Source organism: Mesoplodon mirus, assembly GCF_964341445.2.
Source record: "Mesoplodon mirus genome assembly, chromosome: 3".
Lineage (NCBI taxonomy): Eukaryota > Metazoa > Chordata > Mammalia > Artiodactyla > Ziphiidae > Mesoplodon > Mesoplodon mirus.
The window spans coordinates 153443835-153471244 of NC_138978.1; the positions used below are offsets into that span (position 1 = coordinate 153443835).

Here is a 27410-nt window from a genome sequence, read left to right on the forward strand (position 1 = left end):
CTATAGAAAGCCCGTGTGCAACAATGAAGACTCAATGCAGCCAAAAATAAATAATAAATAATAAAAAAAAATTTCCAGACCCAGGAGTAGAAAGATTAGAGCCTCACCAGATCCAACATTATCAAGATTTTTGCCACACTTGCTTAATCTATTCCTTTTCCTTTTTTTCTTTGTTGACATATTTCAGAACAAATCTAAGACATCAAGTCATTAAACTCTATGTATCGCAATATAAATCTCTTAAGAAAGGGAGACATTTTCTTATGTAAACACAATGCAATTATCTAATCTAGGAGAATTAACAATAATTCTTTTGTCTGCATGCTTTTGAAGTGAAACTACTCATACAGAATTCTGTACTATGAAAAAGTTAGCACTGCATTTGTACAGCAATATTCTGTAGACTCAAAACAGTTTTAAAGTGAAATTTAGTATGTTCTGAAATGCAAGGTGCTGATCTACCATCTAAAGCTGAGCTCAAGAAGGCCTGAGACAACTCTTAAAAACACACAGGGGCTTCCCTGGTGGCTCAGTGGTTAAGAATCCGCCTGCCAATGCAGGGGACACGGGTTCGAGCCCTGGTCGGGGAAGATCCCACATACCGCGGAGCAACTAAGCCTGTGCGCCACAACTACTGAGCCTGCGCTCTACAGCCTGCGAGCCACAACTACTGAAGCCTGCGAGTCACAACTACTGAAGCCCACACGCCTAGAGCCTGTGCTCCACAAGAGAAGCCACCACAATGAGAAGGCCGCGCACCACAACGAAGAGTAGCCCTCACTCGCCGCAACTAGAGAAAGCCCGCACGCAGCAACGAAGACCCAGTGCAGCCAAAAATAAGTTAATTAAAAAAAAATACACAGTATAAGGCTGAAGTCTTTGTACATTATTTTAATAAAAAACACACTGCTGTGTACAAATATACAGATCTCAAGTTGTAACATTCAAATACAGAATGCGATAAAGTAGCTTTGTAAGTTTTCTTCACTGAGACAGATTTTCTGTCACATTTAGACTTTTATGATTACTAAGACATAATGAACAAGAGAAGTATGGATTTTCCAGCCTCATGATTAGTAAATTCCTCTGCAAAGGAATGAAGGTATTCAGTCATTAATAGGGAAACAGCTGGCAAATTAGATGACCCTGCCTACATTGTATTAATGTAAGAGACACAATAAGAGATAAAAAACTGCAGTTAATGTTAGAAGTATAGGCAATATAGCTTTCTCAGACTTCTACCAATGATTATATACTTGATATATAAACATTCTTAAATGTAAAATAGTTCAGTATGATTGCATCTATATTTGTTCCACAATGACAATTTGTTTAATGTATTAATCTGATATATATATTTTTGACCTGGAGTCATTTACAAAGAAATAATGAGAAATCCTGAAAAGAAACTATTAGTTCCAAGTCAAATTATGTTTAAAAGTTAAGAGATCTATGGGGGCTTCCCTGGTGGGGCAGTGGTTGAGAGTCCGCCTGCCGATGCAGGGGACGCGGGCTCGTGCCCCGGTCCGGGAGGATCCCACGTGCCGCGGAATGGCTGGGCCCGTGAGCTGTGGCCGCTGGGCCTGCGCGTCTGGAGCCTGTGCTCCGCAACGGGAGAGGTCGCAACAGTGAGAGGCCCCCGTACCGCAAAAAAAAAAAAAAAAAAAGTTAAGAGATCTATGGAAAACAGAAGTGTGGGTAAGAAACATTGGCTACGTGCCAATTTTTATTTCTAAGAGAAATTTTTATACAAATAATCATCTTCTTTATCTTATAAAACAAAACCAAAAAATCCTAAAATTAATCCCACAAATCCAAATTAGCAGAACTTAGAGTAACAAAGTCAGAGCCAGTCTTGTCACCTGAATGCTAATTTGATAAATCAAACTGCTTTGCAGGGGTAGGGGAGGACTGCATCTGCTCCTGTGCAGAACTGATGATGACTTTCAGCCCTTAAATAACGACAACTGTCACACAGCTCTTTTTTTTAAAAGAAAGATGTATATCCAGGAAACCCAATGGAATATGTTACTTCTGAAATTCCATAAAAGCTGTAAGGCAGCCAAGTGTTGATGGCATTCAAGGACAGTAAAAGCTTGCACTCTTAATGACCACTGACAGGCTCTGTGCCAATATTCAAACAATACGCTTTTCACTGACTATCAATGCAAAGGTGAGGAAAGAAATACAATATTACATCATACCCCAGCACAGAGCTACTATATTTGTATAAAAGAATCACTACTTATCTGTTGTTTTAAATGAAGTCCCGTCCAGGCATTAAGCTGGAATCTAAATGTTGATAGTGCCTAATCTCAACTCCCAAGATAAACAAAAAGAGTTTATGTGTCAAGACTGATTCTCTTTGGCCGAAGTGGATACCATTTTCTCTGGGGGCAGTCTTTAGTTCGCTTTCTTCTCAGTACCAAGTCAGTGTCTTTCCTAGCAGAAGTCTCTGCTGGTGTGGTTTCTATTTGTGCGATAAAGCTCTCAGGTTTAACATCTGGTTTCCTACAACAACCAGAAAACACTTCTTGGTGGACTCTCTGGAGCTGGATAACAGGCTGCATCTTTAAAACTTGGGAAAATCCATCTCCTTGTTCAATTAATGCAGGCAAGGACTTAAAAAACAAACAACAGTAATACTTAACATTAATCTCAAGTTGAAACGCAAACACACAGAGATAGACACAACACTTGAGTATTTTAACTGTTCAGGTCAAGGCTTTTTCTAAAACCTAATTTTTTAGGTCATAGATATTCGACTTTACCTTAAAATACCAGTTTTAGCTGAGGAATTTTAACAAAAAGCTAAACTTAAAAAGATATGTTCTGTTCCTATAATGCCTGGTAGTTAAATAAAACTCTGGCAAAACAGAATTTCAGAGTTTAAAATTTAATGTCTGAAATTCCATATTTTAGGATAGTAAGTATTTTAGAAATCTTAATTATCAAGAGCAGGGATCAGCACATTTTTTCTGAAAAGGGCCATACAGTAAACATTTTAGGCTCTGAGGGCCTTTACATCTCTGTCACAATTATTCAACTTTCCTGTTGTAATGTAAAGAAGCCACAGACAATAAGTAAACAAATGTACATGGCTGTGTTCCAAAATAGTTTTATTTATAAAAACAGGTGGCAGGCTGGATTTTACCCTGTCCCACCACAGTTTGCCAACTCCTGATTAAGAACATGTTATGAGAGAAGTGTGAGTACCAGAAAATCATGGCATCAGTACAAACCACAAAAGAATGTTACAGAAGATGATCAAAACAGAGGAGATTCTGAAGGAGTTTTAAAATAATTTTCCTGTACTAGAAATCTAAATATTTTCTGTTTGGGCAAAATAAATGTCAATAATATAAACAATTTTATGATAATAATATTAAAACTCCAAGTTGGATATGCAGTTGATGGAAGAAATTTTCACATATTGAGGTATGGGGAAATCACTCTGGCTTATACATGATTTAGCCTGAACTTTATGCTAACTGAAACAGCCTGTCTTGTGGCCTGTCAAACATACATTGTACATCTGCTTTCATCATTAAATAAAAGAATTTGTTCATCATCCACTTACATAAAGGGTTAAGCTGCAACCCACTGCAGCCACCCAAGACAGTGAGCCCTCAGGGGAATTCAGGTATTCTGTGCTTTGAATGTACAGGTTTCTAGATAGTTAAGATGCATATTTAAGGATGAATTTCAATGATCCCAAATTCTTGCATCTTCCCACACACAGAAAAAATCCTAAATTCATTAACTTGAGATGTCTGTTCTTTGTGGTTAGCAGTAATCTTTTACCAAGCTCTAAGCTTGACCACATTGTTTCCAGCCAAAAAAATTCATATATATCCTGGCTCCTCCCCTACCCCTTCGGAGCAGTCCCAGCAGAGCTACTGAGAAGCTGTTTCCTGGGCTACAGTCCTCAGTTTGGCTCTAATAAAACTCTTCTTCTATTCTTATTGTATATTGTTTATTGATTATTTGCATCAACACAGTATAATATAGTGGTTAAGAGTACAGGTTCTGGAGCTAAACATCTAGGGTTTAAATCCTGGCACAATTACTTATTTGGGCAATCTACTTAGCCCCTCTGTGCCTTGGTTTCCTTATCTGTAAAATAGTAGCAGTACCTATCTCAGAGGATTAGTGTAAGGATTAAATGAGGAAATACAATACATGTAAAGCAGTTAGATGGTGCCTAATCCATACTAAATGCTGACTAAATGTTAACTGATATTATTATCCAAAATTGTCTGATGGATTGCTAATTCTCAGAACTCAAAAATATAACCAACCTTTAAAGAAGCCAGGTATAATAATGGCACATAGTAGGTGTCTAATAAATGGTAGTTATTCTGAATGTTACCGTCACTTAATAAATTCATTAAAGATCTATTTAAAAGACTACTGAGAATTCCGGTTACAACAGACTAAAACACCTATGAATGCTAAAAGCAAACACCTAGCCACACATGTTATTCACTTATAATTTAGTTGTAGCTTTTACCTTCATGGCTTCACTGATCTCCTTAGCTATTGTTTCTCCTCTGCATTTCAAATTTTCCATACGAGGGGCTGCAAAGAAACCGTCAAACAGTATTTTAGGCTTTTTATCTAATACCAAGTCATAAAAGACATGCAGATGCTATCTGGACAACAATCTGTTAGGACTATTCACCTTAGCTCAATCTTTCTTAGAATACTTTGTAATCTATTTAAAACAAGTGTCCTATTAAGTTTATCCAGATAAATAAAAAGACCATGAAAATATTAGAATAGCAGAGAAAAACTTATGGTTATAAGTATAAAATGATAGACAGGGACGTCCCTGGTGGCACAGTAGTTAAGAATCTGCCTGGCACGGGTTTGAGCCCTGGTCTAGAAAGATCCCACATGCCGCGGAGCAACTGAGCCCGTGTGCTACAACTACTGAGCCTGTGCTCTAGAGCCCACGAGCCACAACTACTGAAGCCCACGCGCCTAGAGCCCGTGCTCCAGAACAAGGGAAGCCACCGCAATGAGAAGCCTGTACACTGCAACAAAGAGTAGCCCCTGCTCACTGCAACTAGAGAAAGCCTGCGTACAGCAACGAAGACCCAATGCAGCCAAAAATAAATAAATAAATATTTTAAAAAATAAAATAAAATAAATAAAATGACAGACAACAAGAGTTGTACTATGAGTAGTCTTAACAATGTGTGTCCCTAAAAAAGAACCTAATGTTTGTTCTGCATATTATCTACCACTATGTTTAGCATTTTCAAGCACTATCATCACATTATAAAATAAATATAGGCTAATATTTGGTATCTGTAGTACTCTGAATTTTATAAAAGTAAAACATATTTGAACTTAGAATATACAGTCACACTACATCAAGGACACCTAGATGGAGTTTCTGAAAAAGAAAATGTGGAATAGATTGTCAGTAATATTCATTTTTCTTTTCTTACTTCCTCAATGCTTTTCTTTTTTTTAAAATTATTTCTTTGTTTGTTTATTTATTCATTTATTTATGGCTGCGATGGGTCTTTGCTGCTGCACGCGGGCTTTCTCTACCTGCGGCAAGTGGGGGCTACTCTTCATTGAGGTGTGGGGGCTTCTCATTGTGGTTGCTTCTCTTGTTGTGGAGCACAAGATCTAGGCACGCGGGCTTCGGTAGTTGTGGTACACGGGCTTAGTCACTCTGCGGCATGTGGGATCTTCCCAGACCAGGGCTCGAACCCATGTCCCCTGCATTGGCAGGTGGATTCTTAACCACTGTGTCACCAGGGAAGCCCCACTCGATGCTTTTCTGATTCCTAATACATTTTCTTTTCTTCCAATCTGTGTTACAAATGTTTGTGCCTACTTCATAACAGAACTGCATATTTAATGATACTTCTGTATAAAAATCCTACTAAAACTCCAAGTGAAACTGGAGATAAGAAAAATCATTCCATTATGAAATCATCTACAAATTAGTTTTTTGTTGTTGTTTTTTGTTTGTTTGTTTTTTGTGGTACGCGGGCCTCTCACTGTTGTGGCCTCTCCCATTGCGGAGCACAGGCTCTGTACACGCAGGCCCAGTGGCCATGGCTCATGGGCCCAGCCGCTCCGCGGCATGTGGGATCTTCCCGGACCAGGGCACTAACCCGTGTCCCCTGCATCGGCAGGCGGACTCTCAACCACTGTGCCACCAGGGAAGCCCCTACAAATTAGATTTTAGAAGAGCAGTTCTCACTAGAAATTTCTTAAAGTCTAAGCAAGTATGTAACTATGTTAGGAAGGCCACAGTTTTACTGACTTCAACAGATTGGCAAATAAGCCAAACAAAGAATTTCTTTCATAGCTGCTCTTTTTCTTTTCTGACTTTTCTTGGCTCAAAAAAGTGAGAACACATCTAGAAAAAAGAAAATGAATAGCAAAGGCAACTGAGAGATACCGGAGAGGGTGTGGAGAAAAGGGAACCCTCTTGCACTGTTGGTGGGAATGTAAACTGATACAGCCACTATGGAGAACAGTATGGAGGTTCCTTAAAAAACTAAAAATAGAACTACCATGTGACCCAGCAATCCGACTCCTAGGCATATACCCTGAGAAAACCATAATTCAAAATACACATGCACCCCATGTTCATAGCAGCACTACTGATAATAGCCAGGTCATGGAAGCAACCTAAATGTCCATCGAAAAATGAATGGATAAAGAAGATGCGGTACATCTATACAATGGAATGTTACTCAGCCTTAAAAAGGAATGAAATTGGGTCATTTGTAGAGACGTGGATGGACCTAGAGGCTGTCATACAGAGTGAAGTAAGTCGGAAAGAGAAAAACAAATATCTTTTATTAACGCATATATGTACAAACATGGATATCAAGGTGGAAAGGGCAGGGTGGGATGAACTGGGAGATTGGGACTGACAAATGTACACTATTGATACTATGTATAAAATAGATAACTAACGAGAACCTAATGTATAGCACAGGGAACTCTACTCAATGCTCCGTGGTGACCTAAATGGGAAGGAAATCCAAAAAAGAGGGAATACATGTATATGTATAGCTGATTCACTTTGCTGTACAGTAAAAACACAACATTGTAAAGGAACTATACTCCAATAAAAATTAATTAAAAAAAAAAAAGGAACTGAGAGAACGGGCACTTAAAGGAGAAAGGCAAAGGCAAAGGCAACATGATAGCCTCAGAAAAAGGGTTCTTGACCTTTTTTTGTTCCCAGAGATTTCTTTGGCAATTTGGTGAAGCCTATGGACCCCTTCTCAGAATATTTTTTAATGTATTTATTTTTTTAATTGAGGTATAATGTACATACAGTTAAATGCAGAACTTAAGTTTAGTATTCAATCACCTTTGACAAATGTACACCAAAGACATGGGACATTTCCATCACTCCAGAAAGTTTTCTTGTGCCCCTTTCCCAGTCTTCTATACAAGAAGCAACCACTCATCTGATTTCTATCATTATACATTAGTTTTGCTTACTCTAGAATTTCAGAACAATGTTTTAAAATATAATTTTAAAATATAATTACTTAAAAATTGTAATAGGCAATATAGGTGCTTCTTTATTAATGATTTAAACAAAAAGATCGAGTGGCAGGTCTAATTACCATAATAAGAAAATAATGAGTATAAACAATATTGCGAGGTGTCTGCGACAACTGAAACTAAAAATATCTGTGGCTTCCAGTAGCAAAAAAAAAAAAAAAAAAAAAAAATTACAGGTACTGCTAATACTACCACCATTACCTGCATTCAAAATCGAAGGAAATGCTAAATTTCAGTTTGAGGTTAATAAAAATAACAATGTAATTTTTTTCCTGTCCAAGTTCACAGCCTCCTATATTCTCAGGACCCTTGCCTTAAAATAGTATGCTAATTTAATTTCAATTCTTTTACGATTTGGGGAGATTCCCCCAAGAGCACTCAGGCAATTATTAAATTTTCCCCTGGGTACAGGAAATAAATGATCCAACCTTCAGTACTCTTGTAGCAATCTGGCTTCCAGCCAGGCCCACATTCTCTCCTCATCAAACTTGCACACCTGTGTGGAGCTGCCCATTCTTCTAACACTTATTATGTACTTTCCATGGACAAATACCAGCAGTTAGGTGCTCAGAGTAAGGAAAAATGGTCTCTGCCCCTCAAGGAACTTTCAGTTTAAAAGAGAGAGACACATGGAAACATATAGAAACAAGTCATACTTTTTCAAAATCAGCTCAAACTTGCCCCAGGCAGTCTCTAGTTTCCACGATCACTGCCACACATTCCACTCCCTGCCTGAACTGACCATTCCCCTGTGACAGGCTCCCACTGTGTCCTGAACAGTTCCAGTAAAATACCTGGAAGACTCCACTGCACTAACTTGTCTAGAAGAGTGTTTCTCAACCTTATCGGATCTAACCTTCCCCTTTAAAACGTATTTTGTAAAGTCCCCTTTGCTCTTCTAAAATAAATTTCATAGATATTTCTACACACATAAGTGGAAATATAGACATATATACTTATCATAATAGAATATTATTTAATATATTTAATATGTTCAGATCCAACCATATCAAAAAAATGTAATGAAGTACTCAGATGCCTGTAACTATTTATACTGGGTACATTTGGATTTAAGAAAATTTATATATAGAAGCCATTCTATACAGAAAACAAAAGATCAGAGACTATTCTATATAGAAAACAAAAGATCAGAGAAATAATAGACTAGATTTATTTGAATATGACGAGGAGGAAATAATCTTAACAGTGTGGATAACATACCAAGACAAGATACAGGAGGTTGAAATGGTGAAACTTAGGAAGTACAATATATCTACTAATGAGATGGCCTTATTAAAAGTGTCATATCAGAATAATTCCCTAGGGCTTCCCTGGTGGTGCAGTGGTTGAGAGTCCGCCTGCCGATGCAGGGGACACGGGTTCGTGCCCTGGTCCGGGAGGATCCTACATGCCACAGAGGGCTGGGCCCGTGAGCCATAGCCGATGGGCCTGCGCGTCCGGAGCCTGTGCTCCGCAGCAGGAGGGGCCACAACAGTGAGGGGCCCGTGTGCCGCAAAAAAATAATAATAATAATAATAATTCCCTACATTAAAACATGGGAAAGTGTAAGATTAAATCCAACAGAAAATATATCTCCTACTTTGAAATTCCACCATAATTCAAATTACATTCAGTTTATACATCCACTCAAAAAGAATTCAGAGATCACACTGTTGAAAGGCGGTGGGCAATAGAGAGTGGGTAAGACAAAAACAGAAATATGAGAAACTACAGAGAAGATATGTGGTTGACCTTTGTGGACAGATTCAGAGTAAGAGTAAAGAAAAGCAATCTAAAAATCAAATTAAAAATTTAATATTCACATAATTTCTTATCACTGTACAAAAATAGTTTTTAATATTTAGTGTGGCAATAATAGGAACTATTTAAAAATCATTTTTATTAATAAAAAATGAGATTCCTACATTTTGTGTGCTTCTATTAAATTCAGTAACATTTGGTTCTATTAAAAGGACTCTCAAATCTTCTATTACGTATTTCCCATTAGCTTTGTTCTACACACAACGCTCTAAGTAATTCATCATCTTTTGAAAAAAGGGAGTATGAAAGTTGTAACTGGATCTAAAACATTTCATAATTAGACTGATAAAATATAACTGGTTGCAAAGAGTTGTTTCTTTTTAGTTCAATTTACCTTTCCTGCACATGTAAACTAACAGAGATAGAAAGAATATTTGAAGAAATATGATGATGTAAGTCAGAATGGTGGTTACCTCTGATAGCAGCAAAATACTGACCAGGAAGGAATGTAAGTAAACTTTTTTGGGTACAGAGCGTCTGTAAAGTTGGGAAGCAGGATAAATGTGTGCTAGTTACATTTGCAAATAATACACTCAGTATCTTTTCCTTCAACCTCAAATTACCTTTTCAAGTAAAATTTAAAACAATGGGTCCAGCCGGCTCTGGAGGGGCCCCACCAGCCAAAGCCGTGACAGTCCTGGGGACTGTGGGCCAGATGTTTCAACAAGTAACTTAAAGACAAAATGGAAAAAGGAGGTTTGAGCCTGAGATCATGTTGATGCGAAACCAGGGATGTCCCCTTGTGCCAGATCACTCATCCTGGGGTGAGCCAGCTGCCATGTCATGAGGGAGAGAGCCATGTGGCAAGGAACTGAGGCCTCCTACCTATAGCCACGACATTTAGGAGAGGAGCTTCAAGATGGCGGAAGAGTAAGACGTGGAGATCACCTTCCTCCCCACAAATACATCAGAAATACATCTATCTATATGTGGAACAACTCCTACATAACACCTACTGAACGCTGGCAGAAGACCTCAGACCTCCCAAAAGGCAGGAAACTCCCCCACGTACCTGGGTAGGGCAAAAGAAAAAAAGAAAAACAGAGACAAAAGAATAGGGACAGGACCTGCACCTCTGGGAGGGAGCTGTGAAGGAGGAAAGGTTTCCACACACTAGGAAACCCCTTGGCAGGCGGAGACTGCGGGTGGTGGAGGTGCGGAGCTTTGGAGCCACGGAGGAGAGCACAGCAACAGGGGTGCGGAGGGCAAAGTGGAGAGATTCCTGCACAGAGGATCGGTGCCGACCAGCACACACCAGCCTGAGAGGCTTGGCTGCTCACCTGCCAGGGCAGGCGGGGGCTGGGAGCTGAGGCTTGGGCTTCGGTCGGATCCCAGGGAGAGGACTGGGGTTGGCGGCGTGAACACAGCCTGAAGGGGTTAGTGCACCACAGCTAGCCGGGAGGGAGTCCGGGGAAAAGTCTGGAGCTGCCGAAGAGGCAAGAGACTTTTTCTTCCCTCTTTGTTTCCTGGTGTGCAAGGAGAGGGGATTAAGAGCGCTGCTTAAAGGAGCTCTAGAGACGGGCGCGAGCCGCGGCTACCAGCGCAGACCCCAGAGACAGGCATGAGACGCCAACACTGCTGCTGCAGCCACCAAGAAGCCTGTGTGCAAGCACAGGTCACTATCCACATCTCCCCTCCAGGGAGGCTGTACAGCCCGCCACTGCCAGGGTCCTGTGATACAGGGACAACTTCCCCAGGAGAACACACGGCGTGCCTCAAGCTCGTGCAACATCACGCCAGCCACTGCTGCCGTAGGCTCGCCCCGCATCCGTGCCCCTCCCTCCCCCCGGCCTGAGTGAGCCAGAGCCCTCGAGTCAGCTGCTCCTTTAACCCCGTCCTGTCTGGGCAAAGAACAGACGCACTCAGGCAACCTACACGTAGAGGCAGGGCCAAATCCAAAACTGTACCCCAGGAGCTGTGCAAACAAAGAAGAGAAAGGGAAATCTTTCCCAGCAGCCTCAGGAGCAGTGGATTAAATCTCTACAATCAACTTGATGTACCCTGCATCTGTGGGATACCTGAATACACAACAAATCATCCCAAATTGAGGAGGTGCTCCCAAATCGTTGGGAGCAACGATATATATTTTTGTTTTCTCTTTTTGTAAATGTGTATGTGTATGCTTCTGTGGGTGATTTTCTCTGTATAGCTTTGCTATTTGTCCTAGGGTTCTGTAGGTCCATTTTTTTTTGTTGTTGTTTTTTGGTTTTTTTAGTATAGTGTTTAGCGCTTGTTATCACTGGTGGATTTGTTTTTTGGTGTGGTTGCTCTCTTCTTTCTTTTTTTTATTACTTAAAAAATTTTTTTTAATAATTACATTTTATTTTAATAACTTTATTTTATCTTCTTTCTTTTCCTTCCTTCCTTCCTTCCTTCCTTCCTCCCTTTCCTTTCCTTTCTTCTTTTTTCTCCCTTTTATTCTGAGCCAGGTGAATGACAGGCTCTTGGTGCTCCAGCCAGGTGTCAGGGCTGTGCCTCTGAGATGGGACAGCCAAGTTCAGGACACTGGTCCACAAGAGAAATCCCAACTCCACGTAATATCAAATGGCGAAAATCTCCCAGAGATCTCCATCTCAATGCCAAGACCCAGCTCCACTCAACGACCAGCAAGCTACAGTGCTGGACACCCTATGCCAAACAACTAGCAAGACAGAATCACAACACCACCCATTAGCAGAGAGGCTGCCTAAAATCATAATAAGGCCACAGACACCTCAAAACACACCACCAGATGTAGACCTGCCCACCAGAAAGACAAGATCCAGTCTCATCCACCAGAACACAGGCACTAGTCCCCTCCACCAGGAAGCCTACACAACCCATTGAACCAACCTTAGCCACTGGGGACAGACACCAAAAACAACGGGAACTATGAGCCTGCAGCCTGCAAAAAGGAGACCCCAAACACAGTAAGATAAGCAAAATTAGAAGACAGAAAAACACACAGCAGATGAAGGAGCAAGATAAAAACCCAACAGACCTAACAAATGAAGAGGAAACAGGCAGTCTACCTGAAAAAGAAGTCAGAATAATGATAGTAAAGATGATCCAAAACCTTGGAAATAGAATAGAGAAAATACAACAAATGTTCAACAAGGACCTAGAAGAACTAAACAGCAAAGAAACAATGATGAACAACACAATAAATGAAATTTAAAATTCTCTAGAAGGGGTCAATAGAAGAATAACTGAGGCAGAAGAACGGATAAGTGAGCTGGAAGATAAAATAGTGGAAATAACTACTGCAGAGCAGAATAAAGAAAAAAGAATGAAAAGAACAGAGGACAGCCTCAAAGACCTCTGGAACAACATTAAACGCACCAACATTCGAATTATAGGGGTCCCAGAAGAAGAAAAGAAAAAGAAAGGGAACTGAAAAAATACTTGAAGAGATTATAGTTGAAAACTTCCCTAATATGGGAAAAGAAATAGTTAATCAAGTCCAGGAAGAACAGAGAGTCCCATACAGGATAAACCAAGGAGAAACACACCAAGACACATATTAATCAAACTATCAAAAACTAAATACAAAGAAAAAATATTAAAAGCAGCAAGGGAAAAACAACAAATAACATACAAGGGAATCCCCATAAGGTTAATAGCTGATCTTTCAGCAGAAACTCTGCAAGCCAGAAGGGAGTGGCAGGACATATTTAAAGTGATGAAGGGGAAAAAATCTACAACCAAGATTACTCTACCCAGCAAGGATCGCATTCAGATTTGACGGAGAAATTAAAACCTTTACAGACAAGCAAAAACTAAGAGAATTCAGCACCACCAAACCAGCTATACAACAAATGCTAAAGGAACTTCTCTAGGCAAGAAACAAAAGAGATGGAAAAGATGTACAATAAGAAACCCAAAACAATTAAGAAAATGGGAATAGGAACATACATATCGATAATTACCTTAAATGTAAATGGATTAAATGCTCCCACCAAAAGACACAGACTGGCTGAATGGATACAAACACAAGACTCATATATATGCTGTCTACAAGAGACCCAATTCAAACCTAGGGACACATACAGACTGAAAGCGAGGGGATGGAAAAAGATATTCCATGCAAGTGCAAATCAAAAGAAAGCTGGAGTAGCAATCCTCATATCAGACAAAACAGACTTTAAAAAAAGATTATTACAAGAGACAAAGAAGGACACTACATAATGATCAAAGGATCAATCCAAGAAGAAGATATAACAATTGTAAATATTTACACACCCAACATAGGAGCACCTCAATACGGCAAATACTAACAGCCATAAAAGGGGAAATCGACAGTAACACAATCATAGTAGGGGACTTTAACACCCCACTTTCACCAATGGACAGATCATCCAAAACAAAAATAAATAAGGAAACACAAGCTTTAAATGAGACATTAAACAAGATGGATTTAATTGATATTTATAGGACATTCCATCCAAAAACAACAGAATACACTTTCTTTTCAAGTGCTCACGGAACATTCTCCAGGATAGATCATATCTTGGGTCGCAAATCAAGCCTTGGTAAATTTAAGAAAATTGAAATCATATCAAGTATCTTTTCCAACCACAATGCTATGAGACTAGATATCAATTACAGGAAAAAATCTGTAAAAAATACAAACACATGGAGGCTAAACAATACACTACTTAATAACCAAGAGATCACTGAAGAAATCAAAGAGGAAATTAAAAAAAGAAACCTAGAAACAAATGCCAATGAAAACACGATGACCCAAAACCTATGAGATGCAGCAAAAGCAGTTCTAAGAGGGAAGTTTACAGCAATACAATCCTACCTCAAGAAACAAGAAATATCTCAAATAAACAACCTTACACCTAAAGCAATTAGAGAAAGAAGAACAAAAAACCCCCAAAGTTAGCAGAAGGAAAGAAATCATAAAGATCAGATCAGAAATAATGAAAAAGAAATGAAGGAAATGATAGCAAAGATCAATAAAACTAAAAGCTGGTTTTTTGAGAAGATAAACAAAACTGATAAACCACTAGCCAGACCCATCAAGAAAAAAAGGGAGAAGACTCAAATCAATAGAATTAGAAATGAAAAGGAGAAGTAACAACTGACACTGTAAAAATACAAAGGATCATGAGAGATTACTATAAGAAACTATATGCCAATAAAATGGAGAACCTGGAAGAAATGGACAAATTCTTAGAAATGCACAACCTGCCAAGACTGAACCAGGAAGAAATAGAAAATATAAACAGACCAATCACAAGCACTGAAATTGAAACTGTGATTAAAAATCTTCCAACAAACAACAGCCCAGGACCAGATGGCTTCACAGGTGAATTCTATCAAACATTTAGAGAAGAGCTAATACCTATCCTTCTCAAACTCTTCCAAAATATAGCAGAGGGAGGAACACTCCCAAACTCGTTCTACAAGGCCACCATCACCCTGATACCAAAACCAGACAAAGATGCCACAAAGAAAGAAAACTACAGGCCAGTATCACTGATGAACATAGATGCAAAAATCCTCAACAAAATACTAGCAAACAGAATCCAACAGCACATTAAAAGAATCATACACCATGATCAAGTGGGGCTTATCCCAGGAATGCAAGGATTCTTCAACATATGCAAATCAATCAATGTGATACACCATATTAACAAATTGAAGGAGAAAAACCATATGATCACCTCAAAAGATGCAGAGAAAGCTTTTGACAAAATTCAACACCCATTTATGATAAAAACCCTCTAGAAAGTAGGCATAGAGGGAACTTGCCTCAACATAATAAAGGCCATATATGACAAACCCACAGCCAACATCCTCAATGGTGAAAAACTGAAACCATTTCCTCTAAGATCAGGAACAAGACAAGGCTGTCCACTCTCACCACTATTATTCAACATAGTTTTTGAAGTTTTAGCCACAGCAATCAGAGAAGAAAAAGAAATAAAAGGAATCCAAATCGGAAAAGAAGAAGTAAAGTTGTCAGTGTTTGCAGATGACATGTTACTATACATAGAAAATCCTAAAGATGCTACCAGAAAATTACTAGAGCTAATCAATGAATCTGGTAAAGTAGCAGGACACAAAATTAATGCACAGAAATCTCTTGCATTCCTATACACTAATGATAAAAATGTGAAAGAGAAATTAAGGAAATACTCCCATTTACCACTGCAACAAAAAGAATAAAATACCTAGGAATAAACCTACCTAATGAGACAAAAGACCTGTATGCAGAAAACTATAAGACACTGATGAAAGAAATTAAAGATGATACAAATAGATGGAGAGATATACCATGTTCTTGGATTGGAAGAATCAACATTGTGAAAATGACTATACTACCCAAAGCAATCTACAGATTCAATGCAATCCCTATCAAACTGCGACTGGCATTTTTCACAGAACTAGAACAAAAAATTTCACAATTTGTATGGAAACATAAAAGACCTGGAATAGCCAAAGCAATCTTGAGCGAAAAAAACAGAGTTGGAGGAATCAAGCTACCTGACTTCAAACTATACTACAAAGCTACAGTAATCAAGACAGTATGGTACTGGCACGAAAACAGAAATATAGATCAATGGAACAGGATAGAAAGCCCAGAGACAAACCCATGCACATATGGTCACCTTATCTTTGATAAAGGAGGCAAGAATATACAGTGGAGAAAAGACAGTCTCTTCAATAAGTGGTGCTGGGAAAGCTGGACGGGCACATGTAAAAGAATGAAATTAGAACACTCCCTAACACCATACACAAAATAAACTCAAAATGGATTAAAGACCTAAATGTAAGGCCATACACTATGAAACTCTTAGAGCAAAACATAGGCAGAACACTCTATGACATAAATCACAGCAAGATCCTTTTTGACCCACCTGCTAGAGAAATGGAAATAAAAACAAAAATAAACAAATGGGACCTAATGAAACCTAAAAGCTTTTTGCACAGCAAAGGAAACCATAAATAAGACAAAAAGACAACCCTCAGAATGAAAGAAAATACTTGCAAATGAAGCAACTGACAACAGATTAGTCTCCAAAATTTATAAGCAGCTCATACAGCTCAATAGCAAAAAAACAAACAACCCAATCCAAAAACGGGCAGAAGTCCTAAACAGACATTTATCCAAAGAAGATATACAGATTGCCAACAAACACATGAAAGAATGCTCAACGTTATTAATCATTAGAGCAATGCAAATCAAAACTACAATGAGATATCATCTCACACCAGTCAGAATGGCCATCATCAAAAAATCTACAAACAATAAATGCTGGAGAGGGTGTGGAGAAAACAGGACCCTCTTGCACTGTTGGTGGGAATATAAATTGATACAACCACTATGGAGGACAGTATGGAGGTTCCTTAAAAAACTAAAAATAGAACTACCATACGACCCAGCAATCCCACTACTGGGCATATACCCTGAGAAAACCATAATTCAAAAAGAGTCATGTACCACAATGTTCATTGCAGCTCTATTTACAATAGGCAGGACATGGCAGCAACCTAAGTGTCCATCAACAGGTGAATGGATAAAGAAGGTGTGGCACATGTATACAATGGAATATTACTCAGCCATAAAAAGAAATGAGATTGAGTTATTTGTAGTGAGGTGGATGGACCTAGAGTCTGTCATAGAGTGAAGTAAGTCAGAAAGAGAAAAACAAACACCGTATGCTAACACATATATATGGAATCTAAAAAAAAAAAAAGGTCATATAGAACCTAGGGGCAAGATGGGAATAAAGACGCAGACCTACTAGAGAATGGACTTGAGGATACGGGGAGGGGGAAGGGTAAGCTGGGACAAAGTGAGAGAGTGGCATGGACATATATACGCTACCAAATGTAATATAGATAGCTAGTGGGAAGCAGCCGCATAGCACAGGGAGATCAGCTCGGTGCTTTGTGACCACCTAGAGGGGTGAGACAGGAAGAGTGGGAGGGAGGGAGACGCAAGAGGGAAGAGATATGGAGATATATGTATATGTATAACTGATTCACTTTGTTATAAAGCAGAAACTAACACACCATTGTAAAGCAATTATACTCCATAAAGATGTTAAAAAAAATAAAATAAAATAAAAATATGGTCCAACTGCTAAAATGTATAAAAAATGTAATAAATAGGATATTTTCCTGATGTTTCCAGATTTTTTGGACACTTTGACTGAATTTATTGTACACATGAAAATATAATGGGCACATTATTTGAAAATGTAGCATACTAGTTAAAAATATGTGTATCCTATGTTTCCCAACTATGCAGACACTCTAGATCCAGGTGGCAGTTACATGTCTTAATGTGTACGTGTGTTTACCAATTCATCAAGCTGTACACTGTATATTATATAGCTCAGTATATACAAACATACACACAATAATGAACAGAATCTTTTTTTAACATTTACTCTAGAAAGTTCTTACTTTTAGTATAGAGTAAGGCAATCATTTTCTTCTTCATTGCTATTGCATGAATCTGTCATCCAAGGGATTCTTAACTTTTTTTATAAACACATGCTACTTAAAAAAATGCTTCTTCTATAAACCCACAATGATGGACAGTAGCTGTTTTCCATCTGTTGCACAGACAATGACAACATAAAAAGCACCAAGTAGTTTGGGTTTGTGCGTAAAATGGAGTTAGGTCCTGGGCTTGGATAACTATGAACAGATTTTCACACATGAATGTTTGGTGGAACATTCTAAAGTTGTGCTGCACTTATAAGACACTTAGTATTCCTGGCCCCTGACTACAAAATGCCAGCTTGTACCCTCCGATTACTGTGGTAACAGAAAACTTCCCCCCACTTTTTCAAAGGGCCGCTAGGGGGCAGTAGTGCCTCCAGTGAGAACCATGGTGTTCTTTTTCACCTTTCAGAATTTCCCTGGGAACAAGAACCTCATTCTCTTAATTTTGGATGGTCTAGTGCTGAACACAGTGCCTGACCCGTAGAGTAGGTGCTTAATAAGTATGACAGACCAAGGCTATGATAAAGTATGCTATGGAGACACAAAGGGAGGTAGGGTCAATCCAACAGGGGAATTGAAAGGAGAGTGAAAACTTCATAGATGTTGTAAGAGAGTTGCCTAGCCTAAGAGGATTTGGATGGCTGGGGGTGAGTGGGAATAGGAGGTGGGTGGTAGAGGATGTGCTATACCAAAACAAGGGAATATATCAAGAAAGAAGAAAACACAGGAACCAGGAAACATGATCCAAAACAGAGAAGAAGTAAAGGAAACTCCCAGGATGATGAGGAAAGGAACAGACAGGATGAAGCTTTGCAGCAGGCCTAGAGAGCAAACAGTCCAGATTATACTAGGAAGACAAAAGACTCCCAGAGGAATACCTCCAGGAAAAAAGGAAAGGGTTTTAAAATGGATTTGATGGATAACCATTTGATGGAAGTGTTTACTATCCTGAGAGGAATTTTACAGTTCTATTGAAGTGTTTGGGAAAGAATTAGTGAAAGACACAACAGCAAACAAAGCAAACAGAAAAATAAAGCATTCTGAAAGGGAATGGGAAGATGTTCAAGAAAGAATATACTCATAGTATGATTACCTGACTCATCTGAAGAACATTTAATATAACAATATCAATGCTAAATACTAGTGATTATTTCTGACAAAAATGAGAGATTACAAGTAAAGCTGATGTGTGTAGATTATTCTTTTGAGAAACCTGGCTATGAAAAGGAGGAGAGTTCAGGGAAAAGAAACACTATGGCATGAAAGCTTTCCTTACTTGATCCTACGACAGCCCATTTCTGTAGTATTATGGGCTGTCATACACTGCCAATCAATCTTATGTAATAACTTTAGCAACTCTGTGAGGCAAGCAGGTTTCATCAGCCTCCTTTTATAGATAGGGAAAAAGAAGCTGTTGAGGGCTGAGAAATGTATCTGAACTGAATGAATAACTGAATAAACACTGAATAGAATTAGAACCCACAGCACATGCTCTTCTGTATTCTATACATAACTTTCCAAAATATCACTTTGCCAGGAATTATACTATACTCAGAAGAATGATCAAAAATTACCTCCAATATAATAAAAATCTCTTGAAATAAAAATAAATTATGCCTGGTAAAGCATTAAAAGTAGAATAAGTCTAGAGTTAAATTTGTTTCAACTGTTAACATTACAGTACCATTTTCTTTCTTTTTAGTTAAGTGAATTAAATTCCTTTCTTTGAAAACTAAGGATCATCAATAATTTTAGGAATAAAACCAAACACACAAAGATTTTTTCTCTTTGGCCACGCCGTGCGGCATGTGGGATCTTCATTTCCCACCCAGGGATCAAACCCACTGCCCCCACATTGGAAGCGCAGAGTCCTAACCACTGGACTGCCAGGGAAGCCCCAAAACACACAAAGGTTAAAAAAAACCACAAGGGGGGGGACACACAATTAAATATCACTAAACATGAAATGTCTGTAAATGTATCAAAAAAGCATTTATCAACATTAACATCTACTTAGGAAATTTCAAAATATATAAACTTTTCAATCCCTCACTTAAGATTCCTTTTAATGAATTTTTCACTTTTTGTAACTAGTAAGAGCATACAGGTACTCCTGATATACATCCATTTGACTTAAGAATGTCTCACATGTAGACGGCTGGTCCCTGCCATGCAGGAGATGGAGATGGGCTTCCTCCAGAAGCGTTCCCAATGGCTCTCTCCATAGCCTCAATGGGAACATCTTCATGGCACCACTGTTCATCCTCTCACCACAAACAAAGGTGTTTAGGAATCCAAACTATTCCCTCCTATTTCAACATCATGTAGTAGAACTAATGTGCATCTGAAATGTGATTCTCCTAATGTTTTTCATCATAAATGTGCAGTATTGATATTTCAGCTACACTGTAGGTTATGTAGATCTTTAAAGGGTAGCCTAGAAACTTATTCATTTATAATACTATTTGTAAATTTTTTTTCAGGGGGGAAACACAATTCAAATTCCAAAGCTCAGATTAAATATGAATGTCTGAAATGTAAGTGGGTGACTACCTGTAAATATTCCGGCAGTGGCTTAAGCAAGTCATTATCAGGAAAGAAGAGGAACTGCCTCCAAGTCCTCTGCTTGTAGCGTCAGCAAAAGAACTGGAACTATCATAAAGTCTACTACAGAGAAACTTAAAATAGCTCCTTGTCATCACTACATGTTTAGAGAAGGACAGGAAACAATTAAAAGGGAGTCTCATCAATAAACTTCAAGTAACTTAAAAAATGATGATGATATGGAAGCAATGATTAGTTTTACTAATAGGATCACAGAAGATTATAAGTGACAAATGAAAACTCATCCTATTTGTACATAGTTAATTAAAGAATTGCTGCAAAGATATTAAAAACAGTTTGCTCTTAAAAATGTGGAAGTTACGCACCCTTGAGTACACTGCCTTCCCTAGTCACTTGCTTTCTAAAACATAGGGAAATGAAAAAGTGGAAATGAAAGATTGAGTAATCAACCTTCTTTTGCTTTCAGGTCATTGCACTGACTAAACTAAGAAACATGAAATTCCAAAAGCCTGCACAAATTCAGAAATTTAGCAAAAAAGCATTAACTGAATGCTTCCTTTCTATTTCCACTGTATTTTATGAGCATGTATGAGCAAGCATGAATAACAGAGGATGTCTGGCTTGTACTAGTTTCTAAAGGGGTAACCAAAGGCATGAATAAGGACCATGAATTAAAAAGTAGCATCCCTGGTGAAAATGAAACCAAAAACTAAGCAGTGATTTATGACTTTCTGGAAGATAACACTTTGCTACAATTTAAACACATCTGTTTAACACACCTGCTAGGTAGCAGGTATGTAATCCTCTGCAACCACTCCCACATGCACCTCACCAGCTCCTGCAATACTGAAGAGTTGCATCTGTCTTAAGGTACCACATACTTTCAAACTCCTAGCTTGTGTTACCGGGTCTCAGCCAAGTCTCTAACCTTATCCTGTAATGCTCTTTCCCTCTATTTCTTCCACCACAGCTTCAGTGGTCTCTTGTTCTATACTCAACCTCATTCTTAACTTAGGAGCCTTGTTCTAGCTCTTCTAACTGAAAAGTTCTTCCTCTTGATTGTCACAAGGTAAACTCCTTCTTGCTGCTTCCTCAGAAAAGTGTTTCCCATCACCTAAACACACCACCCTAGCACTGATTTTACTTATTTATTTTTCTATTTGTTGATATTTTTCTTCTCCCACTAGAACATAAGCTCCACAAATCAAGGACCCTGTCTGTCTGTGTTGTTCACCATTACATCCTCCACAGTGAGAACAGTTCCGGCATATAGTAGACATTCAATAAATATGCCGAATGGATGGGTGAATAATAATCAGGCAGTAAGTATTTACTGAGCATGATACTATATCATGCAAACACAAAGTAAAAAGCTCATGAAGCTTTCAGTTTTGTGAGAAACCATAAAGAAACACACAAATACATATGGTAACAAATGATATTAAGGAAATAAACAAGGGTTATGATTGAGAACTGGAGAGAGGCTATTTTAGTTAGGGAAGATTATCTGAGGAGGTAGCATTTATATGTGAAAGAAAAATTGAGAAGATGTCAACCTTTGAAGCCCTGGGGAAAATAAACTCACACACTTATGGTCAATTAATCTACGACAAAGGAGGCAAGAATGTACAATGGATAAAAGACAGTCTCTTCAACAAGTGGTGCTGGGAAAACTGGACAGCTACATGTAAAAGAATGAAATTAGAACATTCTCTAACACCACACACAAAAGCAAACTCAAAATGGATTAAAGACCTAAATGTAAGACTGGATACTATAAAACTCCTGAAGAAAAACATAGGCAGAACACCCTTTAACAAAAATCACAGCAATGTTTTTATTTTTTTTATTTTTTTTGCGGTACGCGGGCCTCTCACTGTTGTGGCCTCTCCCATTGCGGAGCACAGGCTCCGGACGCACAGGCTCAGCGGCCATGGCCCACGGGCCCAGCCGCTCTGCGGCATGTGGGATCCGCCCGGACCGGGGCACGAACCTGTGTCCCCTGCATTGGCAGGCGGGCTCTCAACCACTGCGCCACCAGGGAAGCCCCAAAAATCACAGCAATGTTTTTTTTGGATTTGTCTCCTAGAGTAATGGAAATAAAAACAAAAATAAACAAATGGGACCTAATTAAACTTAAAAGGTTTTGCACATCAAAGGAAACCATCAACAAAACAAAAATACAGCCTATGGAACAGGAGGAAATACTTGCAAACTATGTGACTGACAGGGGATTAATTTCCAAAAATACACAAACACCTCATACAGCTCAATATCAAAAACAAACAAACAAACAAAAAAACACCCAATCAAAAAATGAGCCCGGGGGGCTTCCCTGGTGGCGCAGTGGTTGAGAGTCCGCCTGCCGATGCAGGGGACACGGGTTCGTGCCCTGGTCCGGGAAGATCCCACATGCTGCAGAGCAGCTGGGCCCGTGAGCCATGGCCTCTGAGCCTGCATGTCTAGAGCCTGTGCTCCGCAACAGGAGAGGCCACAACAGTGAGAGGCCCGCATACCACAAAAAAAAAAAAAAAAAAAGAGCCCAGGGATTTCCCTGGCGGGACAGTGGTTAAGAATCTGCCTGCCAATGCAGGGGACACGGGTTCGAGCCCTGGTCTGGGAAGATCCCACATGCTGTGGAGCAACTAAGCCCGTGCGCCACAACTACTGAGCCTGCGCTCTAGAGCCCGCGAGCCACAACTACTAAAGCCCGCGTGCCTAGAGCCCGTGCTCCGCAACAAGAGAAGCCACTGCAATGAGAAGCCCACGTACCGCAACAAAGAGTAGCCCCCGCTCGCTACAACTAGAGAAAGCCAGCAAGCAGCAACAAAGACCCAATGCAGCCCAAATTAAATAAATGTATTAAAAAAAAAAATGAGCAGAACACCTAAACAGACATTTCTCCAAAGATGACATACAGATGGCCAACAGGCACATGAAAAGATGCTCAACATCACTAATTATTTAAGAAATGCAAATCAAAACAATAATGAGGACTCACCTCACACCAGTCAGAATGGCCATCATCAGAAAGTCTACAAATAATAAATGCTGGAGAGGGTGTGGAGAAAAGGGAACCCTCCTACACTGCCGGTGGGAATGTAAATTGGTGAAGCCACTATGGAGAACAGTATGGAGATTCCTTAAACAACTAAAAATAGAGTTACCAGCAATTCCACTCCTGCGCATTTATTTGGAGAAAACTATAATTTGAAAAGACACATGCATCTCAATGTTCATAGCAGCACTATTTATAATAGCCAAGACATGAAAACAACCTAAGTGTCTACTGACAGATAAATGGATAAAGAAGCTGTGGTAGGGCTTCCCTGGTGGCACAGTGGTTGAGAGTCCGCCTGCCGATGCAGGGGACACGGGTTCGTGCCCCAGTCTGGGAAGATCCCACATGCCGCGTAGCGGCTAGGCCCGTGAGCCATGGCTGCTGAGCCTGCGCGTCCAGAGCCTGTGCTCTGCAATGGGAGAGGCCACAACAGTGAGAGGCCTGCGTACCTCAAAAAAACAAAAACAAAAACAAGAAGCTGTGGTATATATACACAATGGAATACTACTCAACCATAAAAAGAATGAAATAATGCCATTTGCAGCAACATGGATGGACCTAGAGATTATCATGCTAAGTGAAGTCAGACAGAGAAAGACAAATATATGATATTGCTTATATGTGGAATCTAAAAAAAAATGATACAAATGAATTTATTTACAAAACAGAAATAGACTCACAGACATAGAAAACAAACTTATGTTACCAAAGGGGAAAGGATAGGAGGAATAAATCAGGAGTTTGGGATTAAAATATACACACTACTATATATAAAATACATAACCGGGCTTCCCCTGTGGCGCAGTGGTTGAGAGTCCGCCTGCTGATGCAGGGGACACGGGTTCGCGCCCCGGTCTGAGAGGATCCCACATACCACGGAGTGGCTGGGCCCGTGAGCCATGGCCGCTGAGCCTGCGCGTCTGGAGCCTGTGCTCCGCAACGGGAGAGGCCACAACAGTGAGAGGTCCGCGTATCGCAAAAAAAAAAAAAAAAAAAAAATACATAACCAACAAGGACCTACTGTATAGCACAGGGAACTCTACTCATTATAACAACCTACAATGGAAAAGAACCTAAAAAAGGATATATATATATATATATATATATATGTGTGTGTGTGTGTGTGTGTGTATATATATATATATGTGTATATATATATATATGTATATATACATATATATATATATATATATATATATATATAGAGAGAGAGAGAGAGAGAGAGAGAGAGAGAGAGAGAGAGAGAGAGGGAGAGAGACCGCTTTGCTATACACCTGAAACTAACACAACATTGTAAATCAACTATATTTCAATAACAATAAAAAAAAAAAAGAAAAGAAGCATTGGGAAGAAGCATATGTGAAAGTGAGGCACTTTCAAAGAACTGAAAGATGGGGTCTAGGGCTACAGCAAAAAGTGCCTGAAATGAAGTTAGAGGGGCCAGGTCATGTAAAAGAATGCTGAGAAGTTTGAAGTCTATTATACATTTTTTTTTTATTGGAAGATTTTAGGATTTTAAGCAAAGGAATTAAAGTTGATTTGTGTTTTTAAGAGTATCCTAGATTTTTATTCAAGTTGGTCTTGGAAGTTCATAAACTCCCCACCTTTGTCCAAAACACCATTGGATAAATATAGAAAATTTATAAAAACAAATCCCAAAGCATATTTAAAGTAAACATTTCTTTGAACCAGAAAAAAGCAGACGAGAAAAAGCTGTAAGTCAGGCTAAAGTTGCAGATCCACTGGTTGACAGATGGTAGGCAGGCAATAAGTAACCAGGAATTTGCTTCCCAGAAGATAAAAGGGGATCAAAGTGCTCCAGAGGGGCAGGAAATGGGGAGAGTCGGCCTCATAATCAAACCAAGGGCTGAAATGGAGTTTTCTTACCCTGAAAAGGAGGCTGGAAAAAAAAACCCTGACATTAACCACTGACAGGAGCTGTAGCATACTTAAAGCTACACTAGAAGTTGACTGGAAGCAGAAAATACCTCAAAGCCCAGGCCTAGATTAAGCTGCCTGCTGACTTAGTGACTAGATCCACTATCTCCAATATTGCAGTGGAACAGGAGCCCCACAGTGTCAATTTAAGATATGGTTCTAGCCTGGGACTGTTCAGGGGCCAGACGGAAGGAAACCACAAAACTACTAGACAGGAAGAGGGGAAAGCAGCAATAAGAAAATAAGCACATGAAAAACTTAGTCAAGAAGCACTTGCTAAGCAAAATTCTTAAATACATGAAGAAATTACAACCATGAAAGACAGCCACTATAACCAATGTCAAGGAGGGGAACTTGCTGCAGATGGAATAAAAACAGAGCAATCTGAAAATGATTTTTAAAGGTTTAGGATCCTCCAATAGCTAAAGGAAATCATAACAGATATTACAGAAAAAAAAAACGCTATGAAATAAAAACAAGAATACTACAAAAATAGAAAAAATGATAAAGAAGCAAAGTTGAATGATTAAGTTAAAGATTTTCTAGAAGATGGGAGTCCTCAGATTGAAAGTACACACAGAGATCTGAGTGGAAGATGAGAAGAAAAAGGAAGCAAGCAAAACAAATAAAAAATCCACCCTACCCAAAACCAAAAAAATACGTGTATGATCTATTTAAATAAAATTGTGTGTAGGGCCTCCCTGGTGGCGCAGTGGTTGAGAGTCCGCCTGCCGATGCAGGGGATACGGGTTCGTGCCCCGGTCTGGGAGGATCCCATATGCCGCGGAGCGGCTGGGCCCGTGAGCCATGGCCGCTGGGCCTGCGCATCCGGAGCCTGTGCTCCGCAACGGGAGAGGCCACAACAGTGAGAGGCCCGCATACCGCAAAAAGAAAAAAAGAAAAAAAAAAAAAAAAAAAAAAAATTGTGTGTATATGTACAAAAACATAAAGAAATTACCAATAAGCAGCACAGAACTGAACTATATGTTACATAGTTGAGTGAAAAAAATAACGGAATATAATATATTGCATAATACTTATATATAAAAAATAAATAACTCAAAACTCCCTGTGCCTATCTGCCCACATACAAATGCACTGATAAAGATCTAAAATTAGACATATCAAACAGTTACAGTAGTTATCTATTTGAAGGTGTGGCATCAGATAGACTTGGGAAGACAAGTATGGTGGACTTTCATTTTCTACTATATATACACCACTGATTATTTTAAAGTTTATATTAAGCTTACATTTATTAAGAGAACAAAACAAAAACTAATTATAAAAATATAAAACAGTTTAAAATAATAAAATAAGATCTATGGCAGTTGAATTGGAGGATTCTCCCATATACTTAGAAGAGTAAGGTGTAGATAATCTGAATACATAAATCAATTTTCTGTAAAATAAATTATACTCCCCAAATGTCTAGTACATATGTATTTCTATATGATTATATGAGAAGATAAAAATGGATAAATGGATTCATACCAGATTAATGTTGGACATCTGAAGGAGCAGTAGATGGGAAAGGAGAAAGGAGGCCAAAAACAAAAAATAAAATGCTATCCTTATTTTTTTTAATTTAAAAAGAACATGTATAATTATGTACTTATTTCATAAATATTTCCTGAGTGTACTATGTCAGATAATGATCTTAGAGCTAGGGGATATAAAAGTGGACAAAACAAAGTCCTTGTTCACCAGGAGTTTATAATACAGTGGGAAAAGGGATGAAGACAATAAAATGAACAGAAATTACATAATGTCAGTAAGTAGTGGGGGAAATAAAGCAGGTTAGAGTGATAGAGTATGACCAAGGGGGTCAGTAGGGGATTTGACACAGATTGTCAGGGAAGACCTCTCTGATGAGGTAACACTTTGAACAGACAGCTGAATGAAGTGAGAGTGAGGCAGGTAGTTTCAGATAGGAACGGGGGAGCAGTAAGTGTGAAAGCCACAGGGCCACTGTGTGTTTGGCACATTCTTGGTGAAACAGAAAGAATGCTAGAGT

General features: G+C 39.0%; 1 protein-coding gene across 1 annotated transcript in view; it reads right to left on the reverse strand.

The window, feature by feature from the left end:
• Nucleotides 1–871: 871 nt before the first annotated feature.
• The window catches only part of NSL1 (NSL1 component of MIS12 kinetochore complex), a 55471-nt gene continuing 28932 nt past the window's right edge, over nt 872–27410 (reverse strand). Inside the window, exons 5-6 of the mRNA XM_082616064.1 lie at nt 4514–4581; nt 872–2621 (exon numbers count right to left, since the gene is read on the reverse strand). Coding sequence (XP_082472190.1) covers nt 2343–2621; nt 4514–4581 — 347 coding nt within the window. The 3' untranslated portion in view covers nt 872–2342. The remainder of the gene's footprint in view (nt 2622–4513; nt 4582–27410) is intronic.